This window comes from Corythoichthys intestinalis, chromosome 16, assembly GCF_030265065.1.
Source record: "Corythoichthys intestinalis isolate RoL2023-P3 chromosome 16, ASM3026506v1, whole genome shotgun sequence".
Classification (NCBI taxonomy): domain Eukaryota; kingdom Metazoa; phylum Chordata; class Actinopteri; order Syngnathiformes; family Syngnathidae; genus Corythoichthys; species Corythoichthys intestinalis.
In genome coordinates this window covers 44,760,185-44,780,810 of record NC_080410.1, presented here as the reverse complement: position 1 = coordinate 44,780,810, position 20,626 = coordinate 44,760,185, and the positions used below count along the sequence as shown (strand labels likewise).

At 38.0% G+C, this 20,626-nt stretch overlaps 1 protein-coding gene across 2 annotated transcripts in view; it reads left to right on the top strand.

The window, feature by feature from the left end:
• The window catches only part of LOC130904304 (mitochondrial import inner membrane translocase subunit TIM16-like), a 285,942-nt gene that overhangs the window by 945 nt on the left and 264,371 nt on the right, over window positions 1–20,626 (top strand). For both annotated transcript variants that reach the window (XM_057816981.1, XM_057816977.1), the window contains exons 2-6: window positions 1,965–2,061; window positions 2,184–2,264; window positions 2,541–2,611; window positions 7,067–7,256; window positions 14,691–14,767. In XM_057816981.1, coding sequence (XP_057672964.1) covers window positions 1,965–2,061; window positions 2,184–2,264; window positions 2,541–2,611; window positions 7,067–7,256; window positions 14,691–14,767 — 516 coding nt within the window. The remainder of the gene's footprint in view (window positions 1–1,964; window positions 2,062–2,183; window positions 2,265–2,540; window positions 2,612–7,066; window positions 7,257–14,690; window positions 14,768–20,626) is intronic.

Below are 20,626 nucleotides of genomic sequence, written 5' to 3'. Positions count from 1 at the left end.
TAGTGGCTATGAAATCCCAGGAATGTTCAAGAGGTGCAGTGTGCATTCCTCCAATCTGTGCACGATGGCTAAAAAAACAGCAGGTGACGCTGTGCTTTTGTTTTAAATCAAAAGCACGACTAATTTGTCAAAGCAAGAGAATGTGAATGCATCTTTCAAGTACTGTATATGGAATTTGCTTCTTTTATAAGTACATAGATCCCAATTTACACGCAATGAGAACACTAAATCCGACACAAGTTTTGTGTGCAACATTGCATGTACTTCTACTTCCTCAGTACTTTAGGAACTTCAGTGTCAGCTCAGTCTTTCCTGTTTGGTTTTCATTTAATTACACTTGCTGCTTAGTCTTGTGCCAAAAGTGCTAAAGGAAAATGACTTTTTGTGGTGTGAATACATAAAATTCCACAAACCGAAGATTCAAATTTAGGTTGTTAACTCATTCTTTGCCGTTGACAGCGATGTACATCAAATCCATTGAACTCTTATGACTTGCTGTTTTCCGAAATTTCCAGGTTCGCGGTGAATCAGTAACAGGCACACTTTTGCTCGATAGACGATGTTTAGATGATGATTAGAAAATGCAGAATAAATGAGATTTATTGATTACAATCCCACAAAAGCAAGCAAACAGATATCAAAAACAAGCAAACAAATCTGCTAGATGCTAGATTTTAGTTTGTCAATCTCAGAATCCCCGCGTTACGTTACAGCACAACTAGTTGTCCCTTAGAAATGAAAACCGCTTACCGTGACAAACGAGTGGGAAGCCAACAACACTCCAGTAAAGCGTCAAAAGGACAAAAGCCAGGCGATCCGTACGTGACCCGCTGGTAGACCTCACTGGTCGCCCGGAAATGTTCGGTTTTTGTAGGGACCCACCCCTCAGAGGCGGAGAGGCCAACTTCCAATATTGGGGCGGGCCCCCCCAGGGGGGCGCAGAGCAATGTCGGGGGTGGCGCGTGTGACCTTGAGGAACATAGTTTTTTGCTGTACTAGAATAAAGTGTAATTGCACATACACTCAGTAGGTGGCAGTGGTGCTATCATTTTCAGCGTGTGTGCAGTATTTTTTAACCAAACAAGAGCACACAGCAAAGAGCACTTGAGATGTGAAAAGCTAAGACGAGGAAATATGACGAAGCGTATGTAGCATTTGGCTTTTGGCTTTGACATTTAGTACAGCGGGACACGAGGGAAGACCAGTCTGTTTACTTTGTCTAAAAATGTTCGCAGCGGACAGCAGGAATTTTTTTTGGGGTGAAAATGTGCCGTATATTGCCAACAACCGTCTCGCTTTGTCAGTGTTACATCGGTAAATCAGTGAGAACTTTTAGCATCATATAAAGTGGCGTAACAGGTTTCTCAGTGTAAAATAATCCCATACCATAGAAAAGGAGCTGATACTGCCTGCAGCAAAAATAACACTCGTTTTTGTTCTATTAATTAATTTTTGGTGTTTCGGTTTAATTTTTTGGCATCTTGAGTTAATGTTGCTAACCAATTTGAATTTATTATTATTTATTGATTTTATTACATTTTAATTTTCGGTGTCACACGGTCAAAAAATGTATTAAGTGTATTTTTACACCATGGATGTTTTTTTTTTCTTTTTACACTTTATTGTAAGTTGATCTACATTACTTTTTTCTTTAATATTAAAAAGGACACAATAGTATGCAGAACTGTACTTATAATAATGATAAGAATTTTATAGACAAATGGCACTACAGTATATTTACATTGACTGCAGAGTTTGGGAGGGGGGTGCGGAACATTTATGTCTTCCTGGGGGGAGCGGTGTAACGGAAAATAATTGAGAAGCACTGGTCTAGTGGCAGCTAATGAGTTAAAAGTAGGTTTCACATCTGTGCCTCTGTTTAGCGTTTCTAGTCACATTCACTTTATTTGATTAATTGTATAGAACAACTGTTACATGTGACTTGTCTTCAATTGGAATTCTAGCAATGGATCAACAACGTCCGTGCCAAATCCTTCTCCTGTCAGGGAAACCATATCAAGGCCAGCGCCAAGCTGGTGGCCTTCAACACAGAGCAGGCTGGTAAGAATTCTTGTTGGTCTTGCTGCTTTTTCTCTAAATGAAGCTCCTCAACTCAAGTCGACTCGGTGCATGATCTGCAAAGGCGAGCCGATTTTTTTAAAGTCTCCTGTTTGTGTTTCCAGGGGGCAGCATGCTGGGAGTCACGTCTTTGAAACCTGCTGCGGATGGACAATGGAGCATCACTCACATCTCCTGCCATTCTGGTACTTTTCACTAGTGCTTTGAAATTTTCAAGAAACGAATTTAGCTTTTTGGTTGCCAGAGTAGTTGTAATTTGCAATTTTGCATAGTATCATAAAACATGTCTTTTCTCAAGAAATTGAAAAATGAGAATCCAGTGTTTGTCCAGCCTATATTTAAATCTGTGGTATATTTTAAACTACTGGTTTATAGTAAATCTGCAGTTAAAGGCCTTTTTAAAAAAATAAAAATAATACTAGACTGTATATTTTCCATAATTTCCCCTCTTTTTCCATCAGATCTGGTGACTGACTTGGACTTTTCCCCATTTGATGACAGTCTTCTAGCAACATGCTCAGCAGATGAAACGGTGAGCTCCTTCTTGAAGAAAAAAACTTTTTTTTTTTTAAACAAATCATTACATCGAGTTGTCTGATAATGACTTTTTAACCGATATCCAGATATTGTACAAATCCAAAAATCTGATACCAATATCAAACCGATACCGATATATGCATTCGTGTACTCAACATATATAGTGCCTTGCAAAAGTATTCGGCCCCCTTGAACCTTGCAACCTTTCGCCACATTTCAGGCTTCAAACATAAAGATATAAAATTTTAATTTTTTGTCAAGAATCAACAACAAGTGGGACACAATTGTGAAGTGGAAAAAAAATTTATTGGATAATTTAAACTTTTTTAACAAATAAAAAACTGAAAAGTGGGGCATGCAATATTATTCGGCCCCCTTGCGTTAATACTTTGTAGCGCCACCTTTTGCTCCAATTACAGCTGCAAGTCGCTTGGGGTATGTTTCAATCAGTTTTGCGCATCGAGAGACTGACATTCTTGCCCATTCTTCCTTGCAAAACAGCTCGAGCTCAGTGAGGTTGGATGGAGTGTGTTTGTGAACACCAGTCTTCAGCTCTTTCCACAGATTCTCCATTGGATTCAGGTCTGGACTTTGACTTGGCCATTCTAACACCTGGATACGTTTATTTTTGAACCATTCCATTGTAGATTTGGCTTTATGTTTTGGATCATTGTCCTGTTGGAAGATAAATCTCCGTCCCAGTCTCAGGTCTTGTGCAGATACCAACAGGTTTTCTTCCAGAATGTTCCTGTATTTGGCTGCATCCATCTTCCCGTCAATTTTAACCATCTTTCCTGTCCCTGCTGAAGAAAAGCAGGCCCAAACCATGATGCTGCCACCACCATGTTTGACAGTGGGGATGGTGTGTTCAGGGTGATGAGCTGTGTTGATTTTACGCCAAACATATCGTTTTGCATTGTGGCCAAAAAGTATCATCTGACCAGAGCACCTTCTTCAACTTGTTTGGTGTGTCTCCCAGGTGGCTTGGGGCAAACTTTAAACGAGACTTTTTATGGATATCTTTGAGAAATGGCTTTCTTCTTGCCACTCTTCCATAAAGGCCAGATTTGTGCAGTGTACGACTGATTGTTGTCCTATGGACAGACTCTCCCACCTCAGCTGTAGATCTCTGCAGTTCATCCAGAGTGATCATGGGCCTCTTGGCTGCATCTCTGATCAGTTTTCTCCTTGTTTGAGAAGAAGGTTTGGAAGGACGGCCGGGTCTTGGTAGATTTGCAGTGGTCTGATGCTCCTTCTATTTCAATATGATGGCTTGCACAGTGCTCCTTGAGATGTTTAAAGCTTGGGAAATCTTTTTGTATCCAAATCCGGCTTTAAACTTTTCCACAACATTATCTCGGACCTGCCTGGTGTGTTCCTTGGTTTTCATAATGCTCTCTGCACTTTAAACAGAACCCTGAGACTATCACAGAGCAGGTGCATTTATACGGAGACTTGATTACACAGAGGTGGATTCTATTTATCATCATCGGTCATTTAGGACAACATTGGATCATTCAGAGGTCCTCACTGAACTTCTGGAGTGAGTTTGCTGCACTGAAAGTAAAGGGGCCGAATAATATTGCACGCCCCACTTTTCAGTTTTTTATTTGTTAAAAAAGTTTAAATTATCCAATTAATGTTGTTCCACTTCACGATTGTGTCCCACTTGTTGTTGATTCTTGACAAAAAAATTAAATTTGATATCTTTATGTTTGAAGCCTGAAATGTGGAGAAAGGTTGCAAGATTCAAGGGGGCCGAATACTTTTGCAAGGCACTGTAATAGCTACTGGTATTGTGATGCCCCACTAGATGCTTTAATAATGATAAATGTAACGACTTACAGGTTTTCCAAATATCAACTCAGTGTAAAACGAGAACTTAAACTGAAATTATGGGGAAAAGTTCCTATTTTGCATTTATTGTTGAAATCTAAATAGCGCAAACATCTGTTTTTTTTTTAGATCAAGTACAGGTACAAACTGCCAACAAGGCACTTATTCTATCCTCAAATCGACAGATAGTGAACAAATCAGGCTGTAAAGAGAAGTCAGGCGCTGGAGTGAAGTTGAATTGCCTTTACTGTAGTCATCTTTCTCTTGACAAGAGCACTGATACTTTTTTGTAGAACTTAAAAACAACAATCCATTGTGTCAATCATGAAATAAAGCAAAGTATCCACAACGTGTCAGTTTGAGTAGAAACTGGTAGTATAGCTTGCAAGCAATGAAACAATGTAACCAAATTTTACCACAAATGCAAACAAAACAAAATATACATATCTCTAGTATACTACACAACGCTCATGAAAATGAAACAAAGGAGGAATATAAATTAGAAGCAGCACGAATAACGTGGTCAGATGGCAAGAACTGCTATGGTACATTGGCTGCAGACGTTAGCTCGTCCATTTAGTTCTCTAGCTCGTGTTGACATGTTTCCGTCATCAGAAAGTGCTGGTACTTTTTAAAACTATTACACCTAAGCACCAGCAGAGAGCGGCAAAACACCAGAAACACAATCAGGCAATAAGTGGACATGACAGTGTTGTCATATGCATACTAGCCCAAAACCGATCTTGAAAAACCGCTGTCGATATTATCCGATATCATTTTAAAATGCTTTTATCGGCTGATATTTTCGGCTACCCAATAATATCAGCATCTTAGATTCTATTACATTACTACTACATTACATTCATTTACAAATAAATTAAAATACCCGAGTTTGACCTCAAATGTTATTAACAAAATAAATAAATGAGGATCTAAGTACAACAAAAGAACAACTGGCTAACTTGCATAGCAAAAATGCGCTAGCTTAAATGCTATAAAATGCTAACTTAAATTTTTTTATTTTTTTTTAAACAATGCTCTTAATAAATCGTTCGATTATTCCCACAAAAACTGGTAAATATACCTATAAACCAAATTCCGAATGCATTTAAAACATATTTGCTCAAACGAAAACTTACCTTATGTTGGTCTTAACAGGGAGCAGCTGGATTCAGCCATGTTAGACGAGTTATAGCTAGGGTCGTTCCGATCATGTTTTTTTGCTCCCGATCCGATCCCGATCGTTTTAGTTTGAGTATCTGCCGATCCTGATATTTCCCGATCCGATTGCTTTTTTTTGCGCCCGATTCAATTCCAGTCATTCCCGATAATTTTTCCCGATCATATACATTTTGACAATGCATTAAGAAAAAAATGAATAAAACTCGACGAATATATCCTGTACATTAAACATACAGTACATAAGTACTGTATTTGTTTATTATGAGAATAAATCCTCAAGATGGCATTTACATTATTAACATTCTTTCTGTGAGAGGGATCCACGGATAGAAAGACTTGTAATTCTTAAAGGACAAATGTGGCTTTGTATATTGTGACTAAATACTGCCATCTAGTGGATTTTTATGAGCTTTCAGTAAATGATAATTCAGCCATTTAACTTCTGCCCAAATGCATGATGAGAAGTGCAACCATGACTGTGCGTAATGGTACCAATTGATTTATCCTCTCAGCGTTGGGTAATAAAATAGGGTGTGAAGAAAAAGATCAACTACTACCTGTATTGCCCACAAAATTTCTAATCGTTGAGAGAGGGATTGTAAGGCTTTAGCCAATTAAAAAAAGGCTTCGAAGGCTACCAAAATTCTCTCTACTCATTTTACCTAGCCTTTTAGCTCTTTGCATACGTAATACGGTGCCATTATAGATTGAACGCGACAATCCGTGAGGGGGTAGTGCAGCGCATGCGTTAATTTAGTTAATTATTTTAATGTTACTACCGCCATTGACGCGTTAAATTTGACAGCCCTACTTTAAGCCAAAACTAAAGACTCTGGATGAGTGTAAGACATTTTGTTTGTAACGTTAAATACAATCAGAAAACGATTTAATTAAAAAAATATATATATACGTATATATATATTAAAAAAGGCATGTCCGATATTTTTTTTGCCGATTCCGATACTTTGAAAAAAAACGTGATCGGACCCGATCGATCGGGACATCTCTAGTTACGGCACATTCACTGTTGCCACTAGAGGGCAGTGTATCCACCCAAATAAAAAAACTAAATGCAAACACTCTCAAAACAAACCATTACGGCTTCACGCGTATTAAACAAGTCCTCAAAACAGCAAAATTTGTTTCAAAGCTTTTTTTCTATTCAAATTACTCGAGTTAACCGATTAATTGTTTCATTACTACACATTTTATAGTCCATATCGTCTCGTGTAGCTCATATTCGTAATTCGTCAAATATAAATTTGGCGCAACTGACCAGCAACTGTCTCTTAGTGTAGTTGAATAAAGTCTTTGGCTGCCATCTGTTGGTATTTGCAGAAATACAGTTGATGAACCCGTCAACAAAAATGTGTAAATTTGCGAATGGCAATTATACTAACTGTAATCTGACCACATCTATGTACCTATGTAGGTGAAGCTATGGCGTTTGTGTGACCCGGAGTCACAGCAGCAGCCTTCCAAGCCAGATCTCACTTTCAGCCCCGACCAGGGACGGCTGGAGAGGGTACTCTTCCACCCGACCTCTTCCGGACTGCTGGCCGTCGGCGCCGCGAAGTGTCCTCTCATTTTGGACGTGGACCGCCCGGACGTGCCGCTCTCAGGTAGTTGATGCTGCTACCTCACAATGTGTCTTGATTCTTTAATCCACGTAGTTTTTGTCTCACACTCTTTGTGTTGCATTGTCCTCTTGTCAGTTTGAGTGTTAACATAGAAAAGGGAGTTGCTGTTGTCTATGTTGTTGTTTTCTTTTGTTTTTTGCCGGGGTCTGGTTTCCACCGACGCCGCCCTGTGGCTCTACGTTTGCGAGCAGCAGAGGTAAACTTTTGGTTTTGCAAAATCCCCTCACCAGCAACCACTGTCACCCCTGAATACTCATGACTTGCACTGGACCAGGATGTATTCAGCACAGCCACGCGCAAAGCCTCTTTTACACGGAGACCAACCAAAATTGCAATTTTAAGCAACGACGTGGCGTCATCATTCGGAATTAGATCTCTCGCACACTATTGAAATGCTGTCACATACTGTACAACTAGGCATATGCCGATCGCATGTTTTTGCACCTGAGTCCTGATCCGATACAAAAGGTTTTTTAAATTTATTTATTTAATTTTAACAGAAGTCCCAAACATGTTAAAGTACTGTACTGTTTACAGTACTTCCGCTTTTTCATATTCACGACGTTAGCAATTGTGGCTGGGGGGGGGGGGGGGGGTGTCAACCTCCCGTTTGTCCCTAATAGTAAATGAATGGAAATAGTGTACGAAGGAGATGTTTACTGAGCTAAACCTACCGATTCTGCCTTAAAATGATGTCCCTGGTGATCCAGAGTTAGCTTTTTTATCGACACCTTTTTCTTGTGTGCATTGCCTTACGCCACTGACGAAGACATTCTCCTGTTTCAACAATCTATGCTTTACCACCATATGCCCTGTCTTTCTTATATATTATATAACGTCACTGACTGTTCTTGGGGGCAATTTACATTTTTGTGTAGCGATCGCAAATGCTACTCATTGACAGCAAATGAACACTTTGAATTTTTTCATTAATGACTAGGGTTGTTCCGATCATGTTTTTTTGCACCCGATCTAATCCCGATCATTTTAGTTTGAGTATCTGCCGATCCCGATATTTCCCAATCCGATTGCTTTTTTTTCCTCCCGATTCAATTCCAATCATTCCCGATAATTTTTCCCGATCATATACATTTTGGCAATGCATTAAGAAAAAAATGAATAAACCTCGGATGAATATATACATTCCACATACAGTACATAAGTACTGTATTTGTTTATTATGATAATAAACCCTCAAGATGGCATTTACATTATTAACATTCTTTCTGTGAGAGGGATCCACGGATAGAAAGACTTGTGACTTTGTATATTGTGACTAAATATTGCCATGTAGTGTATTTGTTGAGCTTTCAGTAAATGATACTGTAGCCATGCCCAAATGCATGATGGGAAGTGGAACCATGACTGTGCGTAGTGCTACCAATTGAAATATCTTCTCTGCGTTGGGAAATAACATAAGGTGTTAAGAAAAATCAAGATCAAATGATACCTTGCTTCCCCACATTGCTTCCCATGATATTTCTAATCGTAGGGAGAGGGATTGTAAGGCTTTAGCCAATTAAAAAAAGGCTCCAAAGGCTGCCAAAATTCACTCTACTCATTTTACGCTGCCTTTTTCTCTCTATATAGGTAAAATGGCGACATTACAGATTAAGTGTGAGTGGGTAATTGTGTTAAATATTTTAACGTGATACATTTTTTAAAAAATTAATTACCGCCGTTATCGGGATAAATTTGATAACCCTACCTTAAGCCTAAACTCAAGACTCTGGATGAGTGTAACATATTATGTCTGTAACGTTAAATACAATTAGAAAACGATTTAATTAAAATATATATATATATTAAAAAAAGACATGGCCGATATTTTTTTGCCGATTCCGATACTTTGAAAATGACATGATCGGACCAGATCGATCGGGAAGCCGATCAATCGGGACATCTCTATTAATAACAGATCTTAATTCTATAATTTATTTACACTTCCCCCTTACTAAATTAGTTTTGTTTTTTACAACAGAAAAGGTAACAACAGTGGCAGTCAGATACCATTTAGTTTTTTTTTTCAGGTCATTCATTGTCAGACAGAAGCAGCACGGCAAAACGCCACGCTAAAAATAAGTACAAATATCAAAATGGCTTACCTCTTCGTCCTCTGGAGGGCAATGGCCCCCAACAAAATATTAACTGCATATAAAATGTGACTGGCTTCACCTTGCTGGCGTTAAACTGGTCTTTTGGACGTCCGTGCAATTTGATCCATTCTTCACATTTTTTCCTCTGAGTTTTTGGTTTCGGGAAATGTATTAAGAAAAAATCCTTCATATGTCGTAATGTCTAGAGTCGTTTCTGCAAGTTCCATAGCAGCAGTGTTTGATCAGTATGTTCATTTTTGAAAGATTACCGGAGAAAATAAGCAGAAATAACCAGTGTTGTTAATAACGGCGTTACAATATAACGGCGTTACTAACGGCGCTATTTTTTTCAGTAATGAGTAATCTAATTAATTACTTTTCTCATCTTGGCAACGCCGTTACCGTTACTGAGGCGGGAAAGGCGTGCGTTACTATGCGTTACTAAGTTGGTTGAATAAAAAAAAAGTCTGAGAGAAACGGACTCACGGGGACGAGAGCAGAGCAGGAGTGGGGAAGACGCCGTTGCAACCGCGATGCTAGGTGGCTCCAATAATACCTGACTGCAGCCATAGCTGACAAACTACACCCACATGACACGGTAGATATCATATTATAGAACTAGATGCAAATGACAGACACTGCTGCATTGCCAACATGTTTTAAGGACTACATGCGTTTGTAAACAGCCGCCATCTTAAAGCAGTAGACCTCTCAGGAAGGCCCTGATGTAGAGATCCTTCCTAGCGAACCTAAGACATTTTTTTTTAATCTAAAATGCTCCTAAATCTGCAAAATCTTAACTTAAATCTATCTTTAAATGATGAAACAGTTTTAAAACTTACACATGTTTAAAGTAGACACAAGGGAACTAATGCAATAACGGGAGAAATTTTAACAACTTTAACGATTGATTCACAACTTTAAATGACTTCCACACATAGCAAAGGTTACTAGCTAGTTATCGCAATACCAATTGTCCCCCAAACCCTTTAACCCTTGAGAGTCGAAGGACGCGCCGGCGCGTCCTCAGCGCACGTCGTCTTTGAAGCGCCCTCACGTTTTAATTATGTCACCCACATGCCGTTGGTTGGTCTCGTTTTAAAGTGCGGAAGTTGCGGTTTACTCTCGTTATTATTTGAAGTCAATCGACCAACTAAAACGTGAGATATTGTCATTTAAGTTTGATAGTTTTATTGTCCTCTCAAAAAAACATTAAAACGCTGCATGGATCATTTGTTTATGTCTATATTTCGATCATTTCTTGTCCTTTTTCAAAACGGAAGCTCCATGAAAAAAACACAAATCAAACGAACCCTTTCGAAGTCACAGTGGAAGCACAAAATGCGTTTTTTAAATAAATATAACTGCCATGCGAGGTTCCACCGAACGAGAGGGAGGAGTGTTCTGAAGCAGCGAGGTGGCGAGCGACGGCCAGTTGGATACTGCTGGATCGAGCAGCGACTTTGTGTGACTTTGACAATGAACGGAAAACTAAATTTAGCGCAAGCAATTGTGCTTTTTGATCAACTTGAGGAAGAGGATGGTCTAAATTCGTCATCATCGTCTTCTTCGGAAGAGTCCTTGAGTGAAGATAGTGACGGATTGAACACGTGGGTGACGCCATCGACGAGCAGAGGTAAGCCAACTCACTTTTTTTTTCAATGCTGAAAAAGTTTCTTTTGAAAGTTTCTTTTGATATTGCAAGACAAAGTTAATTTTGATGCAATATAAGTGTGTGTTTGTGTATATAATAATAAAATGTGCATATCAGATCAAAGTCGTACGTGCACTGTGTGTATCCCAGGCAGGAATTTATAATTTGTGTTCTTCTTTCTATATGAAGATTAGGGATGTAGCACATATTCATCAGCTATGGTATTGCTATGGTATTCTTTCTATTGTCATACATATAGATTTCCATTATTATTTATTGCTGTATATATTTTTATTTTATACTTTATTATTTTTATAAATACTGACTTTTTTTTCATGTACATTTATAGTGACAATGAAAAATCTACATTCACTGCCCGAATGGAAAGAGGACGAGGGAGAAGGGGTCATCACGGAAGAGCGATGAGATGTCAGCGGAGGAGAGGCTGGAGAAGTCAGCGCGGCAGAAGCCGATCACCACTGGCTCAGCCTGCACCCGTGCCATGGAGCACAGAGCAAGACACAGACACTGCCCCACAGTGCAGCCGGTTCACACCCCGGAGACCACCAGGACCTCAGGTGAATCGTGAACATGCATACACCCCAAAAGAACTTTTTGACCTGTTCTTCACCTCATCGACAATGATGAATATGTGCAAACACACAAACCAGTATGGCAGAGTCCGAAAAGAGATTGGGAAAAAGTTTGTGTGGACAGACACTACAGCGGAGGAGCTTGAAAAATTTATTGGACTCCTCTTGTACATGTCTTTGGTTTCACTTCCAACTGTGCAAGATTATTGGAAGGCAAGGAATTCCAGGACGAAACAGCTTTTCAGAGTGGCATGCCTGAAAAAAATTTAACTTGTTTATTGTAAATATTTTTGAAAATACTTTTTTTTCCAACGCTATATATATTTTTTCCCCACAATCAGTCTTCTCAATTTGTGTATATAAATGTGTGTTCAAGAAGCTTCATTGTGTGTACATAGTTTTCATCAGGTGATGGGCCGCAATACCTAAACTCATAAAGAGATGGCCTCTAAACACTTTTTGTGTTAGATGGTATATATTTTTCACTGTTCTTCACTGTTTGGTCTGCTGTATATAACCTGTTTTGACTAGAGCATGTATAAAAGCAAAAAACGCCTATGGCTATACCTGTTGTTTATGTTGAATTGTCAAATATAAGACTATTTATTCTAATTTTTTTTGGTTGAATGTTCATCCTAACATGTTGAATAAATATTATAAAGTTTCAAAACGGTTCGTTACGCATGTTTGGTTGTCAATTGGACATCAATATTAAAAATTTTCACAAAACGATTTTGGAATTTTTGGTCTTTTTGGGCCCAAAATGATGATTTATAATTGGTCAGTGAAGGAAACAACAGTTTGGACATGAAGTTCAAGGTGTCACAAAAAAAGGGTCCAAACCAGGCCATCGTAAACAATTCTTTCTTTGAAATATAAAGGCAACTTCAAAGGCATGCAAAATCAGACAAAATAGGCCCAGACCTTAAAGGGTTAAGCTTCACATTGTGTGACCTGTGGTTTTTTTGTTGTTGTTGTTTTTTTTGTTTTTTTTTTTGAGAAAAAAAAATATATATCACTAGTTACTTTGCCAAGTAACTAATTACTCTTACATTCAGGTAACTGAGTTACTAAAGCAATTACTTTTTGGGAGAAGTAATTTGTAACTGTAATTAATTACTTTTTTAAAGTAAAATTAACAACACTGCATGGCACTAAATGCGTTAGTAGACAGCCGCCATCTTAAAGCAGTAGACTTTTTAGGACGGCTCTGTTGTAGAGAACCTTCCTAGCGAACCTAAGTAACTTTTTATCTAAAATACTTCTAAATCGGCAAAATCTTGACTTGAATCTATCTTTAAATGATGAAACAGTTTTAAAACTTTCATATGTCGAAAGTAGAGAGAAGGGAACAAATGCAATAATGGGAGCAATTTTAACAACTTTTAACAGTTGATTCAGGGTAAAGGGTAAATTAGGGTAAAGAATTGGGCTCGGGCCAATTGTACCAAAAACCTTCACAAAAAACTTCACATAGTGTGGCCAATGTTTTGTTTTTTTTTGTTTTTTGAGGGAAAAAAAAAAAGTAATTATCACCAATTACTTTGCCAAGTAACTAATTACTCTTACATTCAGGTAATTGAGTTACTAATGCAATTACTTTTTGGGAGAAGTAATTTGTAACTATAATTAATTACTTTTTTTCAGTAAGATTAACAACACTGGAAATAACATGGATTGTTGCGAGGGCGTGTCTATAACGACCCACTTCCGCGTTACGATGGTGACGTCACGGTCTAAAAATAGAATTCATGCAGTACGCAATTAGCCAATGTTAAGTCCATGACCGCATGTATCGGTATCGTTTTGGAATCGGATTTTTGGAGTTAGACAATATAGGGATATCTGTTATCGGTTAAAAAGTTATTATCGGGCAAATCTAAATAATAATCCTTTTTAGAGCGTTATTGGGGTCAGTCTTATATTTTTTTTCCCCGTTAAAATGTAATTTTTATTAACTTGTAAACAAAAATACATAAAAGGTATACAATGAATATAAAAATCATTGATATTACAAATTAAAACTACTACTATTACTACTAATAAAGTATTATAATATGAAAATCACTTACACTTTAAAACATTAAGCAATTTTGTACACACAACTGGAACTCTAAAACATGTAGTTCACCTTCAACCTTGATTTGACAGACTTGGAAATAACGGATTTGCGATTTAACATACAGTGTCTGCAAAAAAGGATAGTTGATTAGTTATTTTTGTATGGAGTTACAATAATGTGTATAGCATTGGGTGTTTAATTTTGCCTGTTAAAAATGCTTTTAATGGCACAAAATACAGTACAGGCCAAAAGTTTGGACATGCTTACTATTTATGTTGTAAATTCTCACTGAACGTAAAAAAACAATGAATGACCACGTGCGGAATTGTGTACTTTGTAAAAAAGGTGAAATAAATAAAAACATGTATCATATTCTAGTTTTGTTTTGGTTTTTAAGTAGCCACCCTTTGCTCTGAGTACTTTTTTGCACACTCTACTCTTAGCATTCTCTTGATGAGATTCAAGAGGGAGTCACCTAAAATGGTTTTTGACTTCATAGGTATGCCTTTTCAGGGTTGATTAGTGGAATTAATTGCTTTATCAATGGGGTTATGGCCTTCATTTGTGTTGCATTGAATGAGGTGTGTCCAAGCTTTTGGCCTGTACTGTATGTTCTAGGCAGTGTAAAAGGGGCTCCCTCATCCCATGATAGCTGGCTGCTGATCCCTCCTTGCTACCATAAGGTGTTTTCTCTATATTGTTAAATGTCACAAATTTTCCTATACTTTTCCCTGTTTTGTATCTTAAAGGAGACATGAATTAAAAAAAAAAAGTCAATGACGTCCCCTTTAAGTTGAAATCTTGTGTGTTAACAAGTGCACATGTCATTGCTTCACCTGTTAAGCATCACTAAAGCACACAAGCTGCTGTATTCTGTGCTCACCTGTGAATGAGAGAGGCAATCTTGCGTTTTGTACTGTTCTTTCTTCATCCTATTGTTTTTGCAATCTTTAATACAAGTTTTTCGGGAGTCTTTCTGTGAGTGCTGATGATTCTCTACCATTTGTTCAGTTCTGGAGCAGCACGGTGACCAGCTGCAGAGTCTGAGCTGGAAAGAAGACGGGTCTTTGCTGGCTTCTACCTGCAAGGTGAGTGCATTTCTGCTTGGTACCAATTAGGGGTGTGACAAACTGACAATGTATCGAAAAGGTGATGTATACGGTACTTTTTAGGCCAAAAGGTCCTCGATATGCTCCCGTCAAGAATCGATATATGGCGGAAAACACTCAGGTGTCTTGAAGAGCAGAATTGAACGAGATATTACCGCGTATTTACCTTGTTTCGATCCAAAAACTCCATGTACCGTATATCACTGAGTGTCAAGTTCACAGCTGTGAATGGCCACAGCTGGATTTTGGGGGGATTTTATGGGTGAAGCATGGTAATATAGCAAGGGTTGCGATGCAGAAATCGCAGACATCCAGGAGTGGTCGAGATTTTCTTTTTCATATATTTACCCTTTTAAACATTTTTTTTCGCTTTTTCTTGGTTTGGATCGATTATTTATCTTCTAACATATCGGAGAAAATGTGACAGTAACCAAAAAAAAAAATTAATTAAGTGATAGTTATGTGGTAGATATCAATGACTTTTTTCCAGACACCATTTTTTTCATTGTGACGTAATTTGTTTAAAAGTTTAAAATATGCAAGTGAATAATTTTTTAAAGTCTTTTTTTTAAGCGAAATATTACACATCAATGATTCTGAGCTAAACATGACAGACATTTTGAATAATAAATATATTTAATTACCTTCGTTTTATGGCTGGGTTGAAACAAAAGCGGTTGCGCGTCTGTAAACTGGGGTTTCCAGGGTAAAACGGACAAATTAAAAATAGTTCGGGGGCTTAATGCGCCATGAATCTGCTATGGCAGCATAAAGACATATTGTTCTATCAAACACAACAGTTCTTTTGGCTTAAAATACAGCAGTTTATTTTAAAGAGCAGTGCAAGAGAAGAAACTGCTTTTTCAGTCTTGTCTGTGTTTTCTGTCATATCGTTTTTAAAAGGTGTCACTGTTCTTAAAAAAAATGGGGACCAACAGTGTGCTACCAAAATCTTCCATTAAAATTAGGGCTGTCAAACGATTAGAATTTTTAATCGAGTTAATTACAGCTTAAAAATTAATTAATCGCAATTCAAACCATCTATAAAATATGCCATATTTTTCTGTAAATTATTGTTGCAATGGAAAGATAAGACACAAGACGGATATATACATGCAACATACGGTACATAACTATTTGTTTATTATAAAAATAAATCAACAAGATGGCATTAACATTATTAACATTCTGTTAAAGCGATCCATGGATAGAAAGACTTGTAGTTCTTAAAAGGTAAATGTTAGTACAAGTTATAAAAATTTTATATGAAAACCCCTCTTAATGTTTTCGTTTTAATAAAATTTGTAAAATTTTTGAGTCAAAAAAAAACAAACTAGTAGCTCGCCATTGTTGATGTCAATAATTACACAATGCTCATGGTGCTGAAACCCATAAAATCAGTCGCACCCAAGCGCCAGCAGAGGGCGACAAAATACCAAAAAACACAAGTAACAAGTGGACATTACACTGTGCTGTCATTTTAATCTGTTTGAGAGGGGCGTGTGCGTTAAATGAGTCAAATATTTTAACGTGATGAATTTTAAAAAATTAATTACCGCCCGTTAACACGATAATTTTGAGAGCCCTAATTAAAATATTGCCTAATGTTAGCTCACTGGCTGCCATTGACGCCGACAGACATCCAATGAATTCTCACCGGATTGGACGTCTAGTGCCGTCAATGGCACTGAAACCAGAGCAGTTACAGCCAGTCTTATGTGGGCAATAACAGGTCACTTCTTTTTCATTGTAGGGCATTTACAGTGTACTTCCTGTTCAATTTGAGTTGCTTCCTATTTCTTTGGGGAAATTCTTGAGTCACTTTTCAGTAACCCAAAATCAACAGAAAGTGACCTGTAAATGCCCCAAAATCAATAGGAAGTGGCACGTAAATGCCCCAAAAGTAAAAGGAATTGACCGAAAATCATCAGGAAATGACTTAAAATGCCCCCAAAATGAACTCAATGGCTGCCACTGACAGCAGTGGGAGGGATGTCTCATTCGCTGCCACCCTCCCAGTTCAAATGGATTGGACGTCTACTCGTGATAAACTCACAGCAGAAGGATGAAAATAGCTTATTTTTCTTTTTTATTAATTGTATAGTAAAATATTGTAGAATGATTTTCTTACCAATGTATCAATAATTGTTGCATCGTCAGGCCTTTAAGCAGGACGATTTTATGCCATTGCAGTATTTCACCACTAGATGTAAGCAGTGAGCCACATCATTGAAAGGCTCTTTATCTGTCAAGGGTATTGACTTTTCTCCAGGGTGTACAGAAAAGCTGAGAGAAGTTGATGGAACATTTAAAAAGAAGCAAAAAAGAAAACGTAAACTAGATGTTCACTTGGGCAATATATTATTAGACAAAGCCTCAAGAGAGAAAGCCGTACTGCAGTTTTTATGTCCACATGGCCCCTTCTTCAAGGTGTGATCAGGGATTCATCACGATGCTCGCTGGGATTGCTTGTCAAAATGTTAGATGGGGAGGTGATGTGGCTTTTATAAGTATAACTTGAGTGACGTTATCAAGTTGCAATTGGTCCGTGACATGCTTGTGATCATTTCATATAAACAAAAGAGAAATCCAAGTATAAAAAGCAATAAACAATGTTGTTTAACCCTTCCAGGGACAATGAACATCTAAATTCCATTTTTTTTTAACCCAAAATTTTAAAATGCATCCTTATTTTTCTTTGCACAAAGGCAATCACAAGATTTAAGAAAACTGGAGATGAGAACTACTAAATTAAGTCCTTTTAAAATTAATACCTTTTAATGCTGAGCCATAAGTGACCATTCACAAAACAGGTATTATTTACCTGCTACCTGTTAGGATCAACATAAGATATGTTTTTGTTTGATGATGATTTGATGATTTTATTTCTTTCGTAATTTAGTTTATAGATAACAGTTTTTTGTGGGAATGAAGTCATGTGAAAAAATTAGGACACCCCATTAAATATTCAGTTCATTCTTAAGAAATGTTCACATATCAATGTCTGATCTTGTTTTTCTTTATCTGTGGAAAAGAAAGCGATTTAATTCCAGGTAAACAACAAAAACTAACATTGTTTTACTCATTAAGCCAAATATATCAACAAAATGCATATTCTAACTGAGGAAAAAGTTAGGACACCCTACCACCTAACAGCTATTGTTACCCCCTTTGTCTGAAATAACTTCAGTGAGTTGCTTTTTGTAGCCATCTACCAGTCTCTCCAGGTTTAATGAGTAAAACAGGGCTAATTTTTGTTGTTTACCTGCAATTAAATCACTTTCTGTTCCAGAGATACAGAAAAACAAGATCAGACATTGATATGTGAACATTTCTTAATAAAGAACTGAATATTTAATGGGGTGTCCCAATTTTATCACATGACTGTATGTGTTTGAACAATTTAATTTAATAGCACAGTAAAAGGAAAAAAACAACAACATTTTATAGCATTCGAGCTAAGGGACTTTTGCTATGCAAGTTAGCCAATTGTTCTTTTGTCATTCTTAGGTCCCCGTTTATTTATTTTTTTTATACCGTTTGAGGCTAAGCTCAGGTATTTCAATTTATTTTTAAATGAAAGTGCAATTCTGCATAGTTTGAAGAAACACTCTGGAATTTTACTTTTTATTCGCATTTAATGCTCTTTTGAAAGTGCGATTTTAGCAAGCCTTTGTTTTGATTCTCCTAAAATTTATTCTGCAACCCATTAAATGGTCCTAATCTGATTACACGATTATTCGCACTAACCAGTTGATAGATTAATCGATTACTAAAATAATCGATGACTGCAGCCCTAGGTGTAACAATTAATCCACGTGGATCAATATATCGATTTGTTCAGCACAATTGAATGTAATTCGATCAAAATGCAAAATTATTTTATTTTTGGTCTGCCATTTTGTAAAAAAAATAAATAAATAAATCAACAAAATTGTCATACACGTCAAAACTGATTTGTATTTTTTGTTGCTTTAGGTAAATTGGAACGGATTGTGTTAAATGCCTTTATCATTTTGTATTAAATTGACGAAAAGCCTTTGAATCAAATAGTTGCAGAATATGATATAATATCATTTGCCACCCTGAAAAAGTTCCTGCCCCCTTCTCACCACCCCATAAATATTATTCTAGATCCGGCCCTGGCAATAGGAGTGAAACATCATCATTCCTCACCATTGCAGTTCAATTGGAATTGCTGTCAATGGCAGTGAGTGAGTTAATGTAGAAAGCTTTCCAGGTATTTCATCACATCTCCTAGCAAATGGGCACTGCCCTTCCAGTCCGCTCCTTCATTTGAATAACTCATGAATAGATCCTTTCTCCCTCCACTTAAGTGTCAAAAATAACATCTGGAGATCCAAACTAGACCTGTTGTGATCCCGTCATGACTCTGGGGTGGTAGCTTTCCCTTCAAACGCCCCCACGCCGGCCTGCGCCCCCAATGTTTACCCAAGGGGAGCACCCGAGGGCTCGGACCCACATGTGCGCTAGCCCTATTTGCTTTAATAAGCCGGATTGGAGGGATTGAAAGGAACCATTCGGGTTATATGACACCAGAGAATCCCACCCTCAAGCTCTGATCTGGGCTCCCGTTACCCCGCCTCGCTCTTTGAGGTACCTCCTCCCGCATGGAGGCCGACAACAGGGCAGGTAGCGTTGAGGAGGACGATTACCCTGTCGGATTGGTACATGACCCGTGATGTGACGGAGTAATTTGTTACCCGTCATGGCAAAGACAAACAAAGTAAAATAGACTGACAATCAGACTTAAGCGCAGGCATGTGGTGCATTTTTGATGGACGTTTATTGGGATTTAAGAGCAATTAAGAACATCGCATGTCGCTCAGTTACACATCAGGACTTGTTTTCATGTCAACATGTGTGTGAAGTTCCATAGGTTGTGATACAGTGGGGAGAACAAGTATTTGATACACTGCCGATTTTGCTGGTTTTCCCACTTGCAAAGCATGTAGAGGTCTGTAATTCGTATCATAAGTTCTCTTCAACTGTGAGGGACAATACAAAAATCCAGAAATCCAGAAAATGACGCTGTAAAATTTTTAAATAATAAATTTGTATTTAACTGCATGAAATAAGTATTTGATACATTACCAACTAGTAAATATTTCGGCTCTTAGTTCTTTTTTAAGAACCCCTCCTGTTCTCCACTCATTACCGGAAGTAACTGCACCTGTTTGAACTTGTTACATGTATAAAAGACACCTGTTCACATGCTCAAACAAACAAACTCCAACCTCTCCACAATGGCCAAGACCAAAGAGCTGTGTAAGGACAAGGATAAAATAATAGACCTGCACAAGGCTGGGATGGGCTACAGGAAAATAAGCAAGCAGCTTGGTGAGAAGGTAACAACTGTTGGAGCGATTATTAGAAAATGGAAGAAGTTCAAGTTGACGGTCAATCTGCCTCGTTCTGGGGCTCCATGCAAGATCTCACCTCGTGGTGCATCACTGATCATGAGGAAGGTGAGGGATCAGCCCAGAACTACACGGCAGGACCTGGTCAATGACCTGAAGAGAGCTGGAACCACAGTCTCGAAGAAAACCATCGGAAACACATTACGCCGTCATGGATTAAAATCCTACAGCGCACGCAAGGTCCTGCTGCTGAAGCCAGTGCATGTCCAGACACGTCTGAAGTTTGCCACTGACCATCTGGATGATCCAGAGGAGCAATGGGAGAAGGTCATGTGGTCGGATGAGACCAAAATGGAACTTTTTGGTCTAAACTCGTCGTCTTTGGAGGAAAAAGAAGGATGAGTATAACCCAGGGGTCCCCATCTGCCGGGCCGCGGACCGGTAACGGTCCGTGGCG